This window comes from Sturnus vulgaris, chromosome 3 (assembly GCF_052056855.1).
Source record: "Sturnus vulgaris isolate bStuVul1 chromosome 3, bStuVul1.hap1, whole genome shotgun sequence".
NCBI lineage: Eukaryota > Metazoa > Chordata > Aves > Passeriformes > Sturnidae > Sturnus > Sturnus vulgaris.
In genome coordinates, this window is record NC_142245.1 from 89,174,972 (window position 1) to 89,194,873 (window position 19,902).

At 37.5% G+C, this 19,902-nt stretch overlaps 2 protein-coding genes across 5 annotated transcripts in view; one reads left to right on the forward strand and one right to left on the reverse strand.

Annotated features, from left to right (window-relative positions):
• EYS (EGF-like photoreceptor maintenance factor) overlaps positions 1-7,937 on the forward strand; it is a 789,024-nt gene extending 781,087 nt beyond the window's left edge. Inside the window, exon 49 of the mRNA XM_088162233.1 lies at positions 5,577-7,937. Coding sequence (XP_088018359.1) covers positions 5,577-6,775 — 1,199 coding nt within the window. The 3' untranslated portion in view covers positions 6,776-7,937. The remainder of the gene's footprint in view (positions 1-5,576) is intronic.
• Positions 7,938-9,521: 1,584 nt separating this feature from the next.
• Positions 9,522-19,902, reverse strand: part of PHF3 (PHD finger protein 3) — a 49,369-nt gene continuing 38,988 nt past the window's right edge. For all 4 annotated transcript variants that reach the window (XM_014888861.2, XM_088162234.1, XM_088162235.1 and 1 more), the window contains 7 exons: positions 19,662-19,793; positions 19,093-19,225; positions 18,434-18,626; positions 16,714-16,861; positions 15,525-15,614; positions 14,064-14,259; positions 9,522-12,899 (listed from right to left, as the gene is read on the reverse strand). In XM_014888861.2, coding sequence (XP_014744347.1) covers positions 10,726-12,899; positions 14,064-14,259; positions 15,525-15,614; positions 16,714-16,861; positions 18,434-18,626; positions 19,093-19,225; positions 19,662-19,793 — 3,066 coding nt within the window. In that variant the 3' untranslated portion in view covers positions 9,522-10,725. The remainder of the gene's footprint in view (positions 12,900-14,063; positions 14,260-15,524; positions 15,615-16,713; positions 16,862-18,433; positions 18,627-19,092; positions 19,226-19,661; positions 19,794-19,902) is intronic.

Here is a 19,902-nt window from a genome sequence, read left to right on the forward strand (position 1 = left end):
GGACAGCTGCTGGTCAGTTAGGTTCATTCAACTGGAGGCTGATAGAGATATTTCAACCCCTTCTAGACAAGAAAAGTTCTGCTCATGGAAAAATATTTAAGGAGTGATAGTGTAAGAGGATCTGGTAGAGGTCCACAGAAAATCATACAGGAGAGCAGGATAAGAGGAAAACTGTGAAGAACAGGATGAAAAGAAAGAATGAAAGCAATGCTTTGAACTCAGCTCAGCTAGGCAGGAAGTGAGCAGATATGTCTTGGAGCTGTGATGGTTACAGGATGCATCATGCCAACACAAGGCAGTAATACTGCCTGACACATAGGCACTTCATTATGGTGGCTTAACAAGGTCAGTTTGGAGTGCAGATGAGCACATAACAGAACCTAGAGAAAAAGGTTTCATTAACCAGGAATGATTCCCATTAGTGTTACTTCTTATGAGGATAAAAGACTGAAATGTTTGCTCTGCCACCAAGATGGTGCCAACGATCAATAACAACTTCTGAAAAAAATGGTGGAAAGAAGAGTGGAGGAAATGCTACTAAATACCACAGTGATAGAAACTGGCACTCTGGGCTTGAGCTAGAGGACAGAGGGGTGAGGTAAAACCAACAGAAGGCACAGACTGCAAACATACATCCAGAGGTGCTCAGGGTGTCTCAGGGCTCTGAAAACTAAAGGAACCAAGAATGGAGATGTTCAGTAACCAGGAAACCACAGTGTAGGGCTCCTGGGATACTTAAGCTGCAAGAAGCTGCTGAAGCACTGAGCTCATCAAAGTCTGTGTCCTCAGCTTACTATAGAGCCTTCTGCTCAGTAACACAGGATGAGACAAATGACAAGCAACACATGGCTTAAAGGAATCTAGATCTTCAGTGGTTCCAGGAACTAGTCGATGAGTTTTGACCACACAGGAAGCCTTCAGAGACACTTGCATCTGTGTATCACTGGGACGATGGTAATAGCAGCAAAAGAGTGAACACTACTGACTATAAGATTGCACCCACTACTATAAAAGTCATTTAAAAGTATGTTCTGGAAGTTCCTTTGGCCATGCAAACTAGTGGGAAACCCTTCTTAATTTGCAGTAGAGTGTAGGAAAAACCTCAGGTACTCTTTAACAGGTAAGAAAGGCATTGCCTTATGCACACACACCAGAGCACAAAGGTAGACTTAAGTCACTGTGGGGAAGAGACCTTGAAACAGAAATGTTAAAAATACCATTCAGGATGCTGTCCCAGCTCATAGTGTGTCAGCCTGAGACATTCTAACACTGTGTTCAGCCCTCCAATCTGTATTGGGCATATTTGGTAGTGTAGGCAGTAACTGCAGAGATCTTTGCTCAACACAGATGTGTAAATTGAATATTATCACATTTTTTACTCTGGTGATGCTTCTGGCCTGAATAGGACATTTCCAAAGAGAGTGCAATTTTCCTAGAATGCATTTCTGACTGTACCAAGTTTTCATAAATGATGATGTACGAGTTTCCTATGGTAACGCAGAAACATGGAGAGCTGATCCTGCTTGAGCATGATCCCCTCTTAGAATTGGGGTATATAGACACATCTGCATGTCCAGATAAAGACTGAACATGAAAGGGCATTTTCACCATTTGGAAGAACTTAAAATTTGACTGTGAGATTGTAACCAATTTGTTGAAGAGATTTACATACATATTCATATCAGTAGCAAGCTGAAAAATTTTGTGATGCACTCAGAATTCATAATAAGGTCATATAAGATACTATTACAGATAATCCAGGTCTCACTGTAGCAGTTGGATGTACTTTCAGCAGACTTTTCATTATCTCCCAGTTTTAGGAACTGACTGCTCAAGACACAAGGCTGACTAGCCTTCTGGGAATTCTGACATCCAATATAGAAGTGTGTGAGACTTGTACACATAAAAAACATGAAAATAAAGTTATGAATAAAAATTCACCCTACTTTGGAGTTCTGGCTTCTAATAGAATAGAGACAATCCACTCTGAGGCAGAGCAACTTTGACCTTCAGTCACATTGTGAAAACCGTGAACTAGTATTTGTAGTAGAAGTGATTTTTTTTTCCAGAACAGGTCTTTCCTTAAGGCAATACCTGCTACAGAATTCCCTTCGAGAAGAAAACAGTATTTTAGCATTTGGGCTATAAAAAAATCACTGTTTCACAGGTAATATGACAGGGACAGGGAGGTGCATAAGAACAGAACTGAACGTTATTAACAATTTTGTTCAACGCCCAGGGTCTTGACATGTTGCAGTTTCAAGGCCCAGCTAAGCTGCAACAGCCTACTTCTACAGAAGATTCAACTTTGCTGACACAGATTGCCTTACAGCTCCTTGCACACAGCAGATTGGGAAAAGACTCACATGCACAACAAAAGAACAACTGTGAGTGTCTGTCTCAGGAGTCTCTCTGCTTTTTTTGTGACACCACTGATGGAGACGAATAGCCCATATTAGATGAGATGCTAATCTAAAAAGCCAGAAGCAAAGTTGTGTGTCTGTGTGTAGATCATTATTTTCAAGAAAGTAGGAACTAGCTATACAGTGTAGTGCTGGAAAAACTAAGCATGTCATCTCCTTCATGCTTAGCAAAAGTAAACTTCCTCAGAATGGTCTCTGGCCACAGGTTAAATAAGAAAGGTCTGAGTAACGATCAAACTGAAATAGTGAAAAACCATCCTGCTTCATGGTCTCTTATACAGAGACTGCTGAGAAGAGAAAACCAGTGACAAGGATGCCATTTGTTTAAACTGTCATCATTCCTATGATGACATTGGTCTGCACAGGCTCCAGCTGTGCAATCTGGCCCTCAGAGACAGGGTAGATGGAGATCTTGTTGAAAATATTACTGGTTGCTAAACTGAAAAGGATCAAAGACAAGCCCATCATTTGTCTTCACTTTAAGAGGAAGTTTCTTGGACAGTGAACACATAGGACTTTACATGACAGTCCTAAGATGTTTTCAGCCAGTAGTACCTATATGATAAACTTCATGGAGAAATACTGAGTGCACCCTAGGATCAACTTTCAGACCCTAAAATTTATCTCAACACTGTTCTTGCCAACAACTAAAACGGCAAATCATCTGTGAAAAGAGGATCTAACCAGAGGAGTAAGAAAGTACCTTGAGAGCCTCAGGAAGAGGTGAAACTGGAAGTGTAATTTTTTTGTTCAAAAGTAGCAGAAGTTACTCCAATTTGAAGTGAGGCTTCAAATTTGTGTCAGAACAGAGTACTCAGCAGCAACCTCTTTACACTGTAGACAGCAAATTCAGTAAAACAGATTTGTTCTTGTGGTAAGACTAAGTAAGATTTCAAAACAGATCATTATCTAATATGCAAAGCCACTAAAACCCTCCCCTGCAGGCCAGGGAGTCTTGGAGAACTGCCAGTTTCTCCAGGTCTTGATTACAGGTCTGATGCAACAGCAACCCTGGTCAGATGTTTTCCTCCTTCCTAGAGAACAAAATAGGAGTACTTGTGTCTTTACACAAGTCTGTGTGTCCAGGTAGGAGAGTGTCACTGCAGCGATGGACGAGACACGTTTCTTCATCCACAATAGCCGAATCTTCAGTCTTTACAGCTCATAATTATGTGGTTTTCTAAGGGCATTGTGTTTAATTCTAATTGGTTAGTAACTTTTGGCAGTTCAGTTCATTGGTGAGTATTTGCTAATGTACGTGTCTGTCAAAAACTTTCCTCTCTAGAGATGTTTACATTCTTGTCTCCTGGGAAGAAGATTCACACAGGTAGAATCTTTTTCCTCACAGGTGCAAATTGATTCCCATAGGAATAGATTGATATGCAGGCTGATTCTCCCTGTTACAAATTCCTTTCTCATGGGAACTTATTAGGCTAGGTGTTAGCTGTACCCAGTCAAAGTAGCAAGGCCAGAACCATGATTTACAAGGCCTTTCTTTTGTAAGGTTTTACCCAAATGCAACAGGAGAGGGGATCGAACACTGCCCAAGAGGTAGTTCAGAAACTTTTCCTCATGCTCCTTTCTCACCCTAGGATTGAGGGCCTGATAAAAGACATAGACAAGCAGGTTATGTACATTGCTGAAACAAAGCAAGATGAGCATATTCAAATTATGCACTGAAAAATCAAGCACACTTAAAGCACATCACTAAGCAGGAGAAACCACAAGTGAAGGAAATGACACTAATTTTCTGAAAACAAAACAAAACAAAACAAAAAACCCAAAAAACAACAACAAAAACAAACAAAAAAGCAAGGTCCTCAAAAAGAACACTAAATACAGCAAAGTAAACCAGATCAACACAACTGGAACTAAAAGAAGTGCTCTGCCATCACCAGAGTTGAAAAAAAGAAGAGCTTTTTCTTGTTCTTTCCATGGGTATCTGGAGCAGGGAAGGTGACGCATGAAGTACGCACTCTACAGCCACTAATACAACTGAAACATCTCCATCCTGCCTAAATGGCAACCTGAACATCTCTTGAATAGAGAAGTATAATTTTAGCAACTTTCACAAGCCTCCAGTAAATTAAGCCATTCAATTTCACTACAGACAATGTAATTCAAGGATTAGAAATACTCAAAAATTCAACACACATGAAAGCAAACTTCATCATTCTACTGATAGGCCCACCTTTAGGAATGTTGAATCTTTAAGGAAACTGGACTGGTAGCAATTATGAAAACTTGCATTCAAATTTAAGAAACATATTTACCAGTTTAATTGATAACAACCTGATGCCTATTATTTCCAAAAGTAAGATATAAAAGTTAAACCACACAGGAAAACCTCAAAAAATTTGAGAACATAGCTTTAATTTGAAGACTTTTCTGCTGTCCTCTTCTGCTTCCCTGTCACCTTCCCCTATTAGGCTCTTTTGCTGCTCTTACAAACTTCTCCAGCTCCCGTTTCCTAACCTTTCCCAGCTTTCCTTCTTCATGCTTGAAAGTGCAGTTTTTGAAGTGGCACTCTCTCCTGTCACACTGCCCGTAAGGCCAGAAACACTAATAGCACAAGAAGACAGAACTCCCTTCTAATACTTCCTGTCATGAAAATCTCTAGAAGAACAATACAATAGAAAGCATATCTGTTCCTACAGCTGTCAGATTATTAAACCCAAAACATCCCTAATGTGAAAAGGAGCCTTCAGGGAAGGCAGAGTATGTCTGGCACAGACAAAATTCTTCATTAAACTGACAAATCCATCAAGCCTTTATTCAACATACTGAAGTTTAGAGTATTTCTGCCTTTGTAACTTGGCCAAAACTTTATTCTTTTCCACGGGAACACTGATTCACATTTCCTGGATGCCAAAGTGATCCTGTTTCCTCCTACCTCAGTTATCTAGTCTCTGCACAAAAGCAGAGCTTTTCAGAAGGTCGGGCTTTTTACTTTGAGGCAAACATGAGCCGGGTTTATGAAAAAAAAAAAAAAAAGGCAAAGAGTAGCTCATAAGGGAACATTTCCCTTTGTGTGATTTAGATCTAATGATGGTACAGGAAGATGCAGGTGTGAAAGCATCAGAATCATTAATATGTTGTTCTTCAGTACACCCACTCTAAAAATTAAAACTATTTTTATACTGTTTTTTACAGGTGACTTTCTATGTGTATCATTAGTTAATGGATTTACACAGTTACGCTACAACCTTGGAGACAGAACAGTCATCCTACAGACCCCTCAGAAGGTGCATGCAAATGGAAATACATGGCACTCACTCAGTGCAGGAAGAGTTGGTAATGAAGGCTACTTGGAACTGGATGGTATCAACGTTACTCGAAAAGCTACTCCTGGAATGAATGCATTAGACACACACACAGATTTTTTTGTTGGAGGGGTATCCTCCTTAAACTTTGTTAATCCAATGGCAATAGAAAATGAACCCACAGGTTTCACTGGTTGTATTCGAGAAATTGTTATAAACAATAGGGAGCTGAATCTTACCGTGACTGACCCCAAAGGTGGAGCCAACATTGGTGACTGTGACGGAACAGATTGTGGTTACACTGTGTGCAAAAACAATGGAACATGTCAAGTTGAAAACTCAGGCTTTTCTTGTTCTTGCCCAAAAGAGTGGACAGGGACCATGTGTGAACAATCTATTCACTGTTCACAAAACATGTGTGGGTCTCATGCACTGTGTATTCCTCAACCTTCTTCACTTTCATATACCTGTGCATGTGCACTAGGCTGGACAGGCAAGTACTGTGATAACAAAATCAAATTTTATATAGCAAAGTTTGTTGGTAACTCCTACATTAAATACACAGATCCCTTTTATGGAAGAAGAGACCTCCAGTACAGCCGCCTTTCTTTAAATTTTACTACCAATCAAACTGAAGGCTTAATAGCATGGATGGGAAAAAGTGAAGATGAAGATAATGACTTCCTTGCCATTGGTCTTGCCAATGGAACCTTGAAAGTTGTGATTAATCTTGGAGAAAGAATCTCTGTTCCTCTAATGCACAGCAAATACTTCACCTGTTCTGATGGAAGATGGCATTTCATTACTGTAGTTCAAAACCAAACTTGTATTAAGGTTTATCTTGATGAGGAACTAATCCTTTTTGAAGATATTGACCCACAAAGGAGATACACTGCTTTAAACTACGGTGGCATTTGTTACTTTGGTGGATTTGAAATTGGCAGGAAAGTCAATATAGTCACTACAGGGCTTTTCCAGAAGGAATTAATTGGTAAAATTAAAGATGTTGTGCTCTTCCAAGATTCTAAAAAGATTCAGCTAATGAAAGCAGAAGGATATAACATTCATGATGGAAATTCTGGAAATTAATTGAAAAAACTGCCCAAGACTCATTTAAAAAGGATAAAATTCCTTTTCGTCCTGTTTATTGTGTTAGATGGCAGTGTATTACTCAGTAACCAACATAGGAAAGCACTTAAAAAGCAATAAAGGAGAAATCTAAGTGGAGTATTAATAGCATATGCATATAAAATATGATCAATTGTTTTCCTCCTAGAATTATTTATATATACTCTTTAGTGCTTATTTTAAAATAATAGGAAAGTCTGCAGGGTTTTTTTGTACTGAAAATAGTTTTGTAAACAAAGTAGCGATTAGCTTATAAAGCCAACTACCATTCAAGTGTTGTTTGTTCCTTTATGAGAACAGACAACTGTTACCTGTTTCTCCAACTCTTGAATTTTATTAGAATGTTTCTTTTATAATATTAGTATCAAATCTAAAAACTGAAAATGGTGGGGGAAGAAAAGGTGTTCTTGAGGCAAAAAGCACATTTATTATAATGAGAATTTTTAAAAATATAAGTTATAATTACTTGTTAAGCCCACAAAGACTCTAGGTAATGAGGTTGTTCTCCTTCCCCTGAGTCTGTCTCCATCCTGTATGTATATATGTAAGAGGGTAGAATTCAAGTCTCTCTTAAGTCTCCTAAAATATTACACTTAAAGAATGATTTTAAGAGCAAAAAACATTTCATTTTAGAAAGAGATAACAGGCCTTCTGGTTTTCTCCAGCAGAGGTCTCCCCTATTTGACTACATGAAAATTTCTGGCTTTATGATTTCTAACTGGAATGTGTCAGTCCACCTAAAAGTAACTTTTAAGACCTTAAAAAGTCAAAGAACTCTTCTTACCTATATCTTTCTGGCTTATATGTCCCTAAATGGCATTTCAAAATTTTATGAGAACAGAGGTTTTGGTCATAGTAAACCAAATTTCTGCAAATATATTTTTCATTAATTGATAATCTCAAAAGTAAATAGAGCTGTTCATACATAAATACAAAAAATCAAATACTTCACATAAGGAAAGAATTATATTCCTGTGTTATATTCTGCTTTAGGAAGCAATAAAAAAATCAAATTCTGTTTTAATGTGCTTATATCAATAATGTACGATGGCATCTACATTTCTCACTTGACTGCTGACTTACTATAGAAGTAAAATTATTAAATAAAAATAATAGTGATCAATTCCTATCTTTTCCCTTTTCACTTTATTATTGTTCAAAAGCACATAGCAAACCATCACCTCCTCGTATGGAAATTCTCTGAATGCAAGTCTTCAGCATGTAGCTGTCAGAAAGAAGTAACTACTTTGGGGTGGAGAGGGAAGTGAGGATGGGATGTGTTATGGAGCAAAGGCCAAAAGCATCTGAAACTAGGTGACACATTTGCTTCCATACTCAGCACGTAGCAATGAAAGCACTGTCAAGTCAGTTACAGGTGATTTTAAGATAACTAAAGTGCATAGGAGTTACCCCAAGATATTTTAAGTATCTGTGAGCATCTTTGTGAGGTTCATTTTATCTTCTTCAGCTGCTCTGAGCCCCAAGTGATCAGCCCAATGCAACAGAACTTCTGCAACTCTTCCCAAAAGGCAGCTCATGGAGCCCACCTGGCATTTGAGCTGCCCCCAGATTCTTCTCTTCCAGTTTCTCTAAGGCCTTTTTCAGGCCATGTGATGCTGGAGAAGGGAGCATATTTAAGGTTTATCCTGTTCTCTCTGGGGCTTCTGGTGTACTGCCAGTTCCTCAGCAGTCCACACTGCCTTTCGTGATCTGAACAATGATTCAGTGTAAAACAAGGAACAAGTAATGAGAGTACTTCCAGCTAACACAAATGTTGGAAGGAGAGTGACTGAAGGAGAAGTAAAATCTTTTATTCCTGTAGTAGCAGGATTTATTCCTATTACACTAACATCCTAGGAACAAATTCTGGAGACTTTTGCCATTTGTTAAACACTTAACAAAACTCTCCCTCGAGGTGTTTTACTCTGGCTCTCTTCAGGTTTTACATACACAAGGCAGAGGGCAAAGCACTCAGCAAACTTGAAAAATGTTTACATATTCTTTTAAACAAATTATTTCTAGTAGTTCTGGCAGAAAGCATTCCCATCCCTTTCATACAGGTAGTTGCATTTTTTACTGCTTCCAGTTTATTTTCAAAGCAGAGATGGATGCACATATGAGAGGCAGATTACCAATGACCTTGGAGTAGACTACTTTTGAATGGATCAAAATAAAATTATCATATGCAGAGCTCTCAAGTTAAAACTTAGTCCAAAAATGAGAACAATGCTTTGGTGCATTTCTGTGCCTACAGAACTTGGTGTAAATATTTAAACAACAAAACACATGTATAATACTACCAGATATATTCAACAGCACTACTGCTATACAGACCATGGAATTTATTTGGAAAAGACTAAATTTTATTTTAAAGATGTTTCACTATCGCTTTTAGTTACTGAGGATTTTTTTTAATTAGTCTTCTCAGCGATGAGAAACATCACTTAATGAAAGTCTACCACCTCCCTTACTCAGTGCAATATTTTTAATTTTAGCCAATTTGACCACGAAGCTACTTGCAAGGTATACAAGTAAAAATTTACCTTAAAATATATTAAAAATTAAAACTAACAATTAGGATGTTAAACTGGGAAGACTTTTTTGGAAAAAAGAGGCTTTTCTATAGCAAAGTGCAAAATGCTCTGTCAGCAGCATAGTAAAGTTATGTACTCAAAGTGGAAAAACAAAACACTGAAAACCAGAAAAATAAACCTCAATTTTTCTTTATATGGTGGAATATTTTTGTTGTTTCTGACAGACTCAACAAGATGCCCAGTGTATTTTAATAAGTATAAGAGGAGGTGATTTTGTTTTCACATTTGCATGTTGTTTGGCATTGGTTAATGGCAGTCCACAAAATACCAAGTTACCAGAAGTCCCAAGGATACAAACACTTCCACCCTTCTCCCCACTTTGTTCTCCAAAGCTCAAAACAAACCGAGCTATGAAGTGCACAACAAATGTGGCATTCTGTGACTCAGCCTTCCATATTCATTTAGCCTATGGTTTCACAACTATGAAATCAAACACACACAGTATGTGAGAAAGTTTTATCATTTTAGAATCAAAATATCCCTTAAAATATTTACATTTTACAGTAAAAAGGATAGCAAAACACAAAGTAATGTACAAGCTTAGGTATTCAAGTTTCTGAAGCATGGAAAATGGTGGGAGAAATGAATTTACTACTACAAATAATTTTCAAGAATTTAGGTTAGAAATGCTTTCTTATTAAAACAAGTGCAGTTTAAAGCAGTAACATTCGAGCAGCTCAGCCTTCCAATTTCTGGTCACAAACTGCTTCAGATGCTTAGGAAAAACTTGAAATATAATATAATGAAATATACTTGAGTTTTTTATTGTACTACTGAATAATTTTTAAAAAATCCCAAATTCTTCACACCACCAAGCATATTACATTTTGTTGTAACATGGATTCTGAGGCTTTGCTGCAGTCTTTAAAAACAGTGCAATTTAAAAACAAGGTTATTGTATGAAAACCACCTTTAAAATTATCAGAGCATCTTAAAACAGAAGAGAGCACAAATTACCAAAGGCAGCAACTATATTGCAGACTTGACTAAAGCCAACTTCCTCAGCTAAGAAAATTCCTAAGCCTTTATTGCATATTAATAAAAGAAATCTTTAAAATTTTGAATATACAGCAATGTAAAACTTTTAAAAATATTAAACTCCTACTTCTAGCGACAGTTGGTATAATGAAAAAAAGGATGAGTATTGGTACACTGAGTGGTACCAAAACACAGACTTGTTTCTGCAAAACACCAACACAGAATAAAAAACGATGGCACAATCCTAGCAGGCTCTCTCTTTTTTTTGTCATACAAAGTTTTACGACATTACTCTAACAGTTTATTTAAATAGGATTTTAAAAGACTGCCTGCATCTTTTTACCTTTTGCTTTTAGTTCTGTCACTGTGGTCCCTATGCCTCTCTCTGTTCTTTTCACTTTCTCGTTCTCTATGCTTGTCTTTGCTTTTCTCCCTCTCCTTATCTTTTTCATGAGCCTGTTCATCACTTTTAGGCTTCTCTGTCTTTTTTTCTGGATTTCTAGTCTCTCTGGGGCTTTTTCCATCAGCAGCTCTATCACTGTGTGGAGATCGCACTCTTTCTTTGTCTCTCTGTCCTTCCTCTCGACTCTTCCGCTCTCTCTCTTTTTCCTGGTTTCTGTCTCTGCGCCTGTTTCTTTCGGAATCTTGCTCCCAGTATTTTTCGTTGCTCCACTCTTTTTCATGTCTATCTTTTTTTTGGTGATGGGTTTCACTGTAAAGTCTTTGTCTATCATTTTTTCCCCTATTGAATCCTCTCTCCAAATGCTGGTCTTCTCTGCCCCAAGGATCGCTGTGCCGTCTTTCTGGTCTCCTAGTGTCTTTATTCTGAAAAAAATTTTCTGGTCCCAAAAATCTTGATTGTTTGTGAGCCACTGGTAGCCCTTGTGCAATGGGTCCAGCATACTGTGGTGGCTGACCTGATAAATGAGCTACTGGTGGCCACGGCATCATTGGATTTTGAGGAAAACCAAAGCCAGGAGGAGGAAGAAGCGGAGGTGGTAAATGAGGTGGAAATCCAAACATAGGATTGTTTTGTGGAGGGAAGTTATGAGGTGCAGGAGCCTGAAACTGAAATCCAGGTGGATTAGCTTTAGAATGCTGAAAATTCTGCTGTGGAGGCCCAACAGATGAGAAGCTGCCACTTGCAATAGGGCTTGGGACTTTGGAAACAAACTCAGAACGAGAAGAGTTTTCAGTTTCAAAATGAGATGAAGTAACAGCTGGTCCTCTTCTAAATGAGTTCACTGTTTCAATGTTTTGCATCAATGCATCTTCCTGTGAGTGTTTGGTATCTTCTGCTTGTGATGCAGCTGTGTTATCTGCCTTAGCTGCAGCTGAACTGAACTGTGTCTCATTGGTTTGGGCCTCACTTTGATACAGGTTCAAGCCCGCTTCTCCAGAAGGTTGTTTATTCTCTGTTTCTCCTTGATCATTTCCAGAAGCATTTTGTCGGTCTTCATTTCTGCTAACATCTCCATCCTTGTTTTCTGAAATATTAGTCTGCTGGCTTCGTCCAGCTGCCTGTCGTGGGTCTCTTTTAAGATTAATAAATGGTGGTGATTTAGAGGTATTAGAAGTAGTAACTTCAGAGGAGCCTACATTAACATTGTTCTCATTAGCTTTTTTTCCTGAATTTGATGAGGAAGAAAAGCTGGAACTTGTGCTTCTTCTAACTTCCTGTCCAACACTATCCTTGTCCGGTAACTGTCGCTTTGGGTCATTTTCTTTACTTTCTTCAGTTTCCTTATTCTGTGACTGAGCAGACAAATTTGCTAAAAATGCTTCTGTGGAGACATCTGGAGGTTTTCCTTTAAGACTCAGCCCTATCAAAGAACCAGAACTTCTTGCAGAACTTGAAGTCCCTACAGCTGCTGCATCCACAGTTATAGCAGCATTAGTGGATTCTTGAGGATCATCCAAACCAGTCTTTGCTTCACTAACTTCAGCAGTTACATCAGCAACATCCATGGTTTCTTCTTTCGAGGTTGTCTGTTCATTTAATAATGGTATGTCTTCACTAGGACCTGCTTCTGACTTGCTGTGCTCATACACCTGCCCTGTTGTACCCAGCAGGCTTTGAAGAATATCATCCACTGGCAACGGTTTATTTGCCAGCTCCAGAGTAGAAGGTTGATTTTCCCATCCAACCAGAACTCCAGGAAGAAACCTGAGAGGCTTTGGTGGTTCATGTTTGCTACTTTCCACCAATGGTTCAATAACTGCTGGAGCATCATCTGTATTAGACTGCTGTGGTTTATTTCTCTGCTTGTGTAGCACAGTTGTGAAGGAATTAAAAAAATTATTTTCCTCTTCTTCTTCTAGTGCCAAATCATGATGTGAGACTTCAGGTTTGCTTGGCTTGCTCTTCTTCTCTGGTGGCAAGCTACTCAAGGTACTTTCAGCAGCTTCATCTGCAAAACTACTGGTAACACTTGAAACAGCAGTAATCTGCCTCTTCATTTTCTGGCGAATTATCAATCCCAACAATAAATTTGGTCGATGTATTTCAATCCCTGTACAAAATTGCAACAGCAATTTATCATCTGTTTATATTTTGGTTAAGGCAATAATTTTAACAAAAATAATCCCCATATACTTACAATGTACTAGCAAAAGTATTAATCTTATGATATTTGAAATTATTCTCCTTGTCATGTTAAACATTAACAATACTTAAAATAATAGAAATACGTATTTCCAGTATTAAAATTATGACTTCAAGCAGTGCAAATTAAAATTGTTTCAAGCACACTATAACTTCTAAATAGAGAATATGAGACAGTTATATAGGACATCTAATCTCATCAGAAACAGCACAGAAGTTAAACATCATGTTAGTCTAACACAGCTACAACATGGTAACAAGTGGTAGCAAAGTATATTAGGGGAAAAAAAAGTAAACAGAACACATGCAAACCAAAAGTTTCCTCATAATTTGTGTTTGACATACTTCTTCAAAGATTTAAGAGCAAATTTCAGAAATGTTTCCCTCATTCCATGAAAGGCACTGTGTTTCAAGGCATACTATTACTCATCTCTTTGCTATCTATTTTGTTCTGTGTAACTGCAAAAAGAAAGAGTTGTAGCTTATCCTGTCTTCATTTTGGCCCTGCCTACCTCAAAAAGAAAGATTATCCACAAATTTTTATAACGAAGATAAATTGATGCAAAGCAACTCAGGTGTACACAGAACAACTGAGACCCATTTCAGAACCTTTTCTTCCTTGCCTATCTATGTTTGAAACGTTCAATTAATATTTTGTTCCAAAAATAACTTTGGAATACTTGAGGAAGAAGATTAGTACATTTCAAATAATGAAAAATACTATTTTAAATTGAGAGCATCAATTTGGAACTCATGTCTTCTACCATAGTCCACTTGTGTAACTCAGTTTACTGACATTGAAACCTGTAAAGCCACCAGTGTTAAAAAAAGAAGGTGGCAGACATAAAACAAGGTTGTAAATACTAATCTTTTCATCTTTGAAGTATCAGAATAATCTAGCAAGGGGAAATTAATGTCTTTTCAAGGAAACAAATATAATAATATTACGGAAAACTCATTACATATTCGAATAAAATAGCATTTTAAAATTTTATTTCCTCTCATATTTCTGTTGCCAACTTCTTTAAGTAGCATTACAATAATAAAACTCCAAAGTCCAAGCTGTACTTACCAGGCCCATCAAAAGGCACAAGGTGATGAGGGACTTTATCTGAGGAACCTAAAGGGATGAGGTACAAATCTTTCACTTGCTTCATATTATTGGCCGCTACACCATAACGTTTTCTACTGCTGAAATAGGCAAACAACAACGCATAGGAGATCTGATCCTCTTCAGTTACTGGGGTAAAGCGAACCACACAGATCTCCTGTTTACAAGAGAGAGAAAAAGATGGTCAAGAATACTTTTTTGTGAAATGTTATTTCTTTTAGTGACTGCTCTTATTTAAAAGAACAGTTCTGAGGAGAAAAAGCTAGGCCAAAATCTCAGAGAACAGAAGAGACAGAAGGAGTAGAAACATGGCCAAAAATAATTCAGAACTAGATAAAACAAACAGAAAGCATTTAGTGTGAAAAACATAATTGAAGTGAGTGACAAAAGAGCCATTTAATATTTTAACAGCCAGCTAAATAACAAATTTTAGGGAAACTTGCCAGTTCTTCCAAGGAATTATTCTGCTCCTTACTCTTAACATTATTAGAAAGCTGCATTTTGTAGTCTGTTGTGTCCAAGATATCGATTAATAATAGTGGAAGACCAGTATTCAGATCCTAGAATTAGGCCCAAAGCCCAGCTCAGGAGTTGATGCTGGAGCTGATTTAATAGCTTAAAGAACAGCCTGGAAGATTGGACAGAAGATCCTCTGCAAAACTGACATGGCACCTAAGCTGGGGCAGTGGTGGATATGCTGAAGCACTGGTGGCCATTCAGAGGGACCTCAGCAGGCTGAAATAACAGGCTGACCTCTGTCAACGTCAGCAAAGGCAAAATGCAAAATCATGCACTTTAAGCTGGAGTAACCCCATGCACCAGGACTGGCTGGGGGACTGACTGGTTGGATAACAGCTTGGCATAAAATGATGTGGAGATCCTGGTGGATGAGCCCAGTATGAACCAGTGATGTGTCCATGCCAAGAAGGCCAACTGCAATCTGGGTGTCAGAATCAAAGCAGTCAGCACACCAAGGGAAATGGCTATTTCTTTCCATCCAGCACTTGTGAGACACCACCTGGAAAAGACGTTCAAGTTTTGGGCTCCCCAGCACAAGGACAACTGGCACACAGTGGGATAAAGTCCAGCAAAGAGCCACTGATACGGTTTTGCACAATGGAACTACTGAAAATGAAAGGGTAACACTTGAGAGGTAAAGTGGTATCCAAACATTCCTGACAAGTTACTGTGTCAAAGGAAAACAGGTATTCTCATACAACCGACAGAGTTTAAGGTTAGGTAGGAAGAAAATAAATGCCAGCAGTTTCCACCCATCCCATTCAACATAACCATGAGATATTCCTAATTCCAAATATCTTGGAAATGTTTCCGAGAGAAAAAAAAAAAAAAAAAAAACCAAGTATCTTTAGGATTACTAAGATGCATATTAAACAGCAAATCTTTACTAGGTAAAAGTCTTACCTTGGTCCCGGAAGCTTTGATTTTTTCTACATAATCCCAGACAGTGTGGGGAGATATCCTGCCACCTACTTGAATACTATCAGGTAAATCCTATGAGAAAAGACAACAGAAATGTGAATCCAAATAAATCTTGTGGTATGTCCTTCATCCAGCATCTGTTTCATAAATTCAAAACATACTTAGTTCCTTTACTTCCTAAATTGTAATTTAAAAATATCAGTAAAAGTTACAACAGAAGAAAAAAAATAAATTTTGGACATTTCAGATTTTCAGTGGAAAGTTAACAATATGTACCAAATTAGTTATCATTCAATACTGTTCATCTATACCTTGCCAAAACCATCCTTTCTGGTAACATTAACTGCAAACATAAATGTACTGTGCTCTGGGAACACCCAAGCTATCCATCAGATCATACCACAATGAGAGCTCCACACCTATGTTTATAATAAACTTTCAAAATCTCCATGAGGGGAAAACATAACCTACATGTGCATGTAAATACAGATGTAAATTCTTCTTGGATACTACTGAGCTCACTGTTCCCAAGCAAAATAAACAGACTTCCAGAAAAACAATTCTTTTTAAAGAAAGCAGAAGAGTTTTGAAAAGCGCGTCATACTCATATAACAATCTTTTAGCATTAAGAATTACTGCATGGCCTGCACATCCCTGAAGATCTACAGCAAAGTAAAGACAATCTTATTAATAGGAAGATCTAAGTTCTCTTCATTAGAAACCAGATGCATCCTGTGTAGCTGTCAAGAGGAAAAATTGAGCCTTATAAGCTCTCTGATCTTTATTTTGTGACATGAAGACAACTATTAAAAGCAGCTGCATGCTTTTCCCATCTCTCAGACACAGAAGAGAACATTACATAAACTTTTTTTTCAGGGACAATTCAATCACAATGCTAAGTTAGAACCAGAACTGCAACCAGATAGGCAAAAAACCCCCAAGAAACTCCATTACTCAGGTTTTTGTTATAGATGGGAGATGAATCAGAGGTTCATATAATGAATAATGCTTGACTTACAGACCTTAACCTACATCCTACCACAAATACTTTATTCAGTACAATGATCATGCATCACTATCTTCCATTATTAAACTACTATTGGCCTACAAGGTAAATAAGTTGGTAAAGCTAATAAATGAATTGTTCATTCTTTTCAATAAATATAAATACCTCTGTTAAATACTCAAAGGAGCCAGAAACTGGATAAGCCTTAATAACGAATTTTGCTACTGAAGGCATATTGATAAAGCCCTTCCAGATGAAATTCAGGCGTGCCAGAAACAGACTTTCACATTCCACAGTACCAGGTGTTTCTGACCTAAAAAAAGGACAAAAAAAACCCCCACCTGGTTTATGACATGATATATCATGCAAGACAGTGTAAATCAAAAATCTTTCTTTATCATAGAAATGTAGTATTAGCAAGAATTTTCTTTTTCAGTTAAGCATACTGGAAGGTCAACAAAAAAAGACAGGCAGACAACCATGTTTCTCATCTTCCAGTGGAGTAGCTCTACGGTACAGGAAGGACAGTCAGATGAGCAGCACATTAGTTCACTAGTCAGTATTTTTTAAAAACAGAGAAGTTGTTTAGTCTGAGAATTATCAAAGCTACTACTGAAGAGAACATAAATGCATAGAGGTGCTGCAGAGCCAGAAAGATGCTTCCCTGCCACAGGTAAAAGATGACAACACACTGCCTGCTGGCCTATACTGCTTTCCTAACTCCCACATTTTGTGCCACCACTGTCTGTCCACGACCTGTGTCACCCTACTCTCTCCTTGTCCCACAAGCTGGCTCCTCATGTCTTCTCACCTAGGCATCATTTCCACACCTTCTGTGCATGCCTCCTCCCAATTCCACCTGTACAAAACTGTTTTTCCTCCCTTTGCAAAAATGCCTGTTTTGTCAACAAAGCAGCTGAAAAAATTAATGGGATGACTCAAATAATTTCACAGGATAGTGTTTATCAACCTGCGATTTTCCTTATGAAAAAGATTACACATTCTAACTTTTCCCAACATGTTGCTATCAAAATATTCTAGGCGTGCTATATTAGCAATTTTAAGCTGCCCATTAGTAGCAGATGTTGTGCTGTTACAGTAACAATGTAACCTATGTTTATTTCTGTCTACACTGGAAATTACCTTGAACCTGCTGTTCAAAAACCCAAGTTCACTCTCCTTGGTAAAAGATCACATTGTCCTGATAAAGGCAAAATTTCAGCATGAACTCTGGTCAATTTTAAATAATTGGGAGTTGATGTTTTTCTAGAAAAGCCTCCCTCAAACCAGAAAGAAATAGCCTCACAAACTGCTATTTCCTTTTTAGTGAGTAGCAGAGTGTGGAAGAAAATGAAGAGAGCTGACAGCAAATACAGCAGAACATCAAACAAGCTGCTGTTACCTGCCATTTCTAGAAAAACATTACTTTGGAAACTAGCCTGATTTATCAGTGTATATGCTCTGTTTAGAGCAATCTCAAATTCCCTGAATTTATGTATACACATATATATACAAAGACACACTCATTTAAATGCAGCACTATTCATACTATGTGCCTTAACAGCAAAAAACAACATGGAATTTATACACTGATTTTTTTGTAATATGAGCTTTTTAAACCTTGCTTTTTAAACCAGGAAACACTGGCTCTTTGGGAAAAATAAACTATGTGGTAATTAGAAGTGGGCAATTACAACAATATATGTAGTATTATGTGTATAAACGAACAGAATTTCAGCAGAGAACTCCATTCTAAAAATTTGTATGACTTCAAGTACCCAAATGATTAATGAAATGCCATTAAAAAAGTAGCTTTAGACATAATGTCTCAACAAGATTAATAACATCTTTCATTTAAAAATATTGTTTCTACAGCTTATATTACTTTGGGAGAGGTGTGAATGACTTTGACGAGTCTTGCTTATCATCTTCCAGTAATTCTGCAGCTAAGATGCTCGACGTGGAGGAGAGCGCGTCCGCAATGCTCTCTGCTTCGTTGTCCGACTGCTTGCGCGCCACACCCACAGACACCTTCACCTTCTTCCCGGACAGATCGTCACTCGGTGGTGCCATTCGGCCTGCAGGAAAGGAAACACAACGGGTTTCATGTTTCATTAAAGAAACAAAAAGAGGACTTCCTCTTCCAAAAATACCACCTATTGCCTTTGGAGTGGGATAGGATACATATTTTACACATATTTATACATGGTATAAGTTAATACAGCGTATACGTATATACAGTACTAAACGTAAATTTGCCAATGCAATGGCACAGGATAAAGAAAGGAAGAATCAACAGTAGTATGTACAACCATCATACGGATTTCACTCTCTGAAGCTGTTTTTCTAAAAGAAGTTTATGCCAATAGACTATTATTTTAACAGTCTCTTTTGTAAATTATGAAGTAAAATATTCCTTCCACAACTTTGTCAGCAAACTAAGCAAAAAACCGCATATATTTAAATTCTTGAGGTATAATGAGAGTTATGACTGAAAATTATAGAAGTGCAATCTATTTATTTTCCTGTGCTTTCTCATATTACCTATGCAGATTTTGCAGTTTAGATCGAAGAGATGATTTTTATGTTGACTTGTGGTGTCCGGAGATGCAGATTCATTTATTTCTTTATCCTTTTCAGCTTCTTCTGACTTCTCAGCCAATTTTGTATGAGGTTCCTAAGAAAAATCATTTCAGTTAGGCTTTTTTTATTCCTAATATTACTTAAAAGTTTTATGGTGTTTTACACCCTTGAGACATAAAGCTCTTCCTTCAGCTGCATAGCCTAAAATTCTATCACAAAATCTTCAAATTCATTACAATAACTAATTGGTATTCTCAAATATCTTCAGGTACCATTAAAAATATTTTCTAATTTCTACTTTCTATTTACTACTGCTTTCAGAATTCATCATACAGTCACAGACACAACATGGAAAGAAAGAAATCAACAAAATCACCAGGCCAAGAAGTCAGTAAAGATAAAAGAAAAAATAAGCTCAACCAGACCTAACAGATAATTATAGACCTAAACAACAAAATCATAAACAAAACACTTCACAACCATACTGCCTACGAACTAAATACACTATAATGCCATGCTTTCTTTTCTACCTGAATTTCCATTACTTCCTCTTGCTCTTTCATTGGTGTCTCACTTTCAATTTCTATTTCTCCTTTGTGAGTAATTTTTGTGATAGGTCTTCTTTCAACCTCCCTCTGCTCTTTCTCAATCATTTCAATTGTCTGTGAAAACAAGAAGTTATGTGTAATTATTCCCATACAGTAAAATTTGGAAATGTAGAAATATAAGAGATAAAAGTATTGCAATTAGGAAACCCTCCAGGAAGAAAAG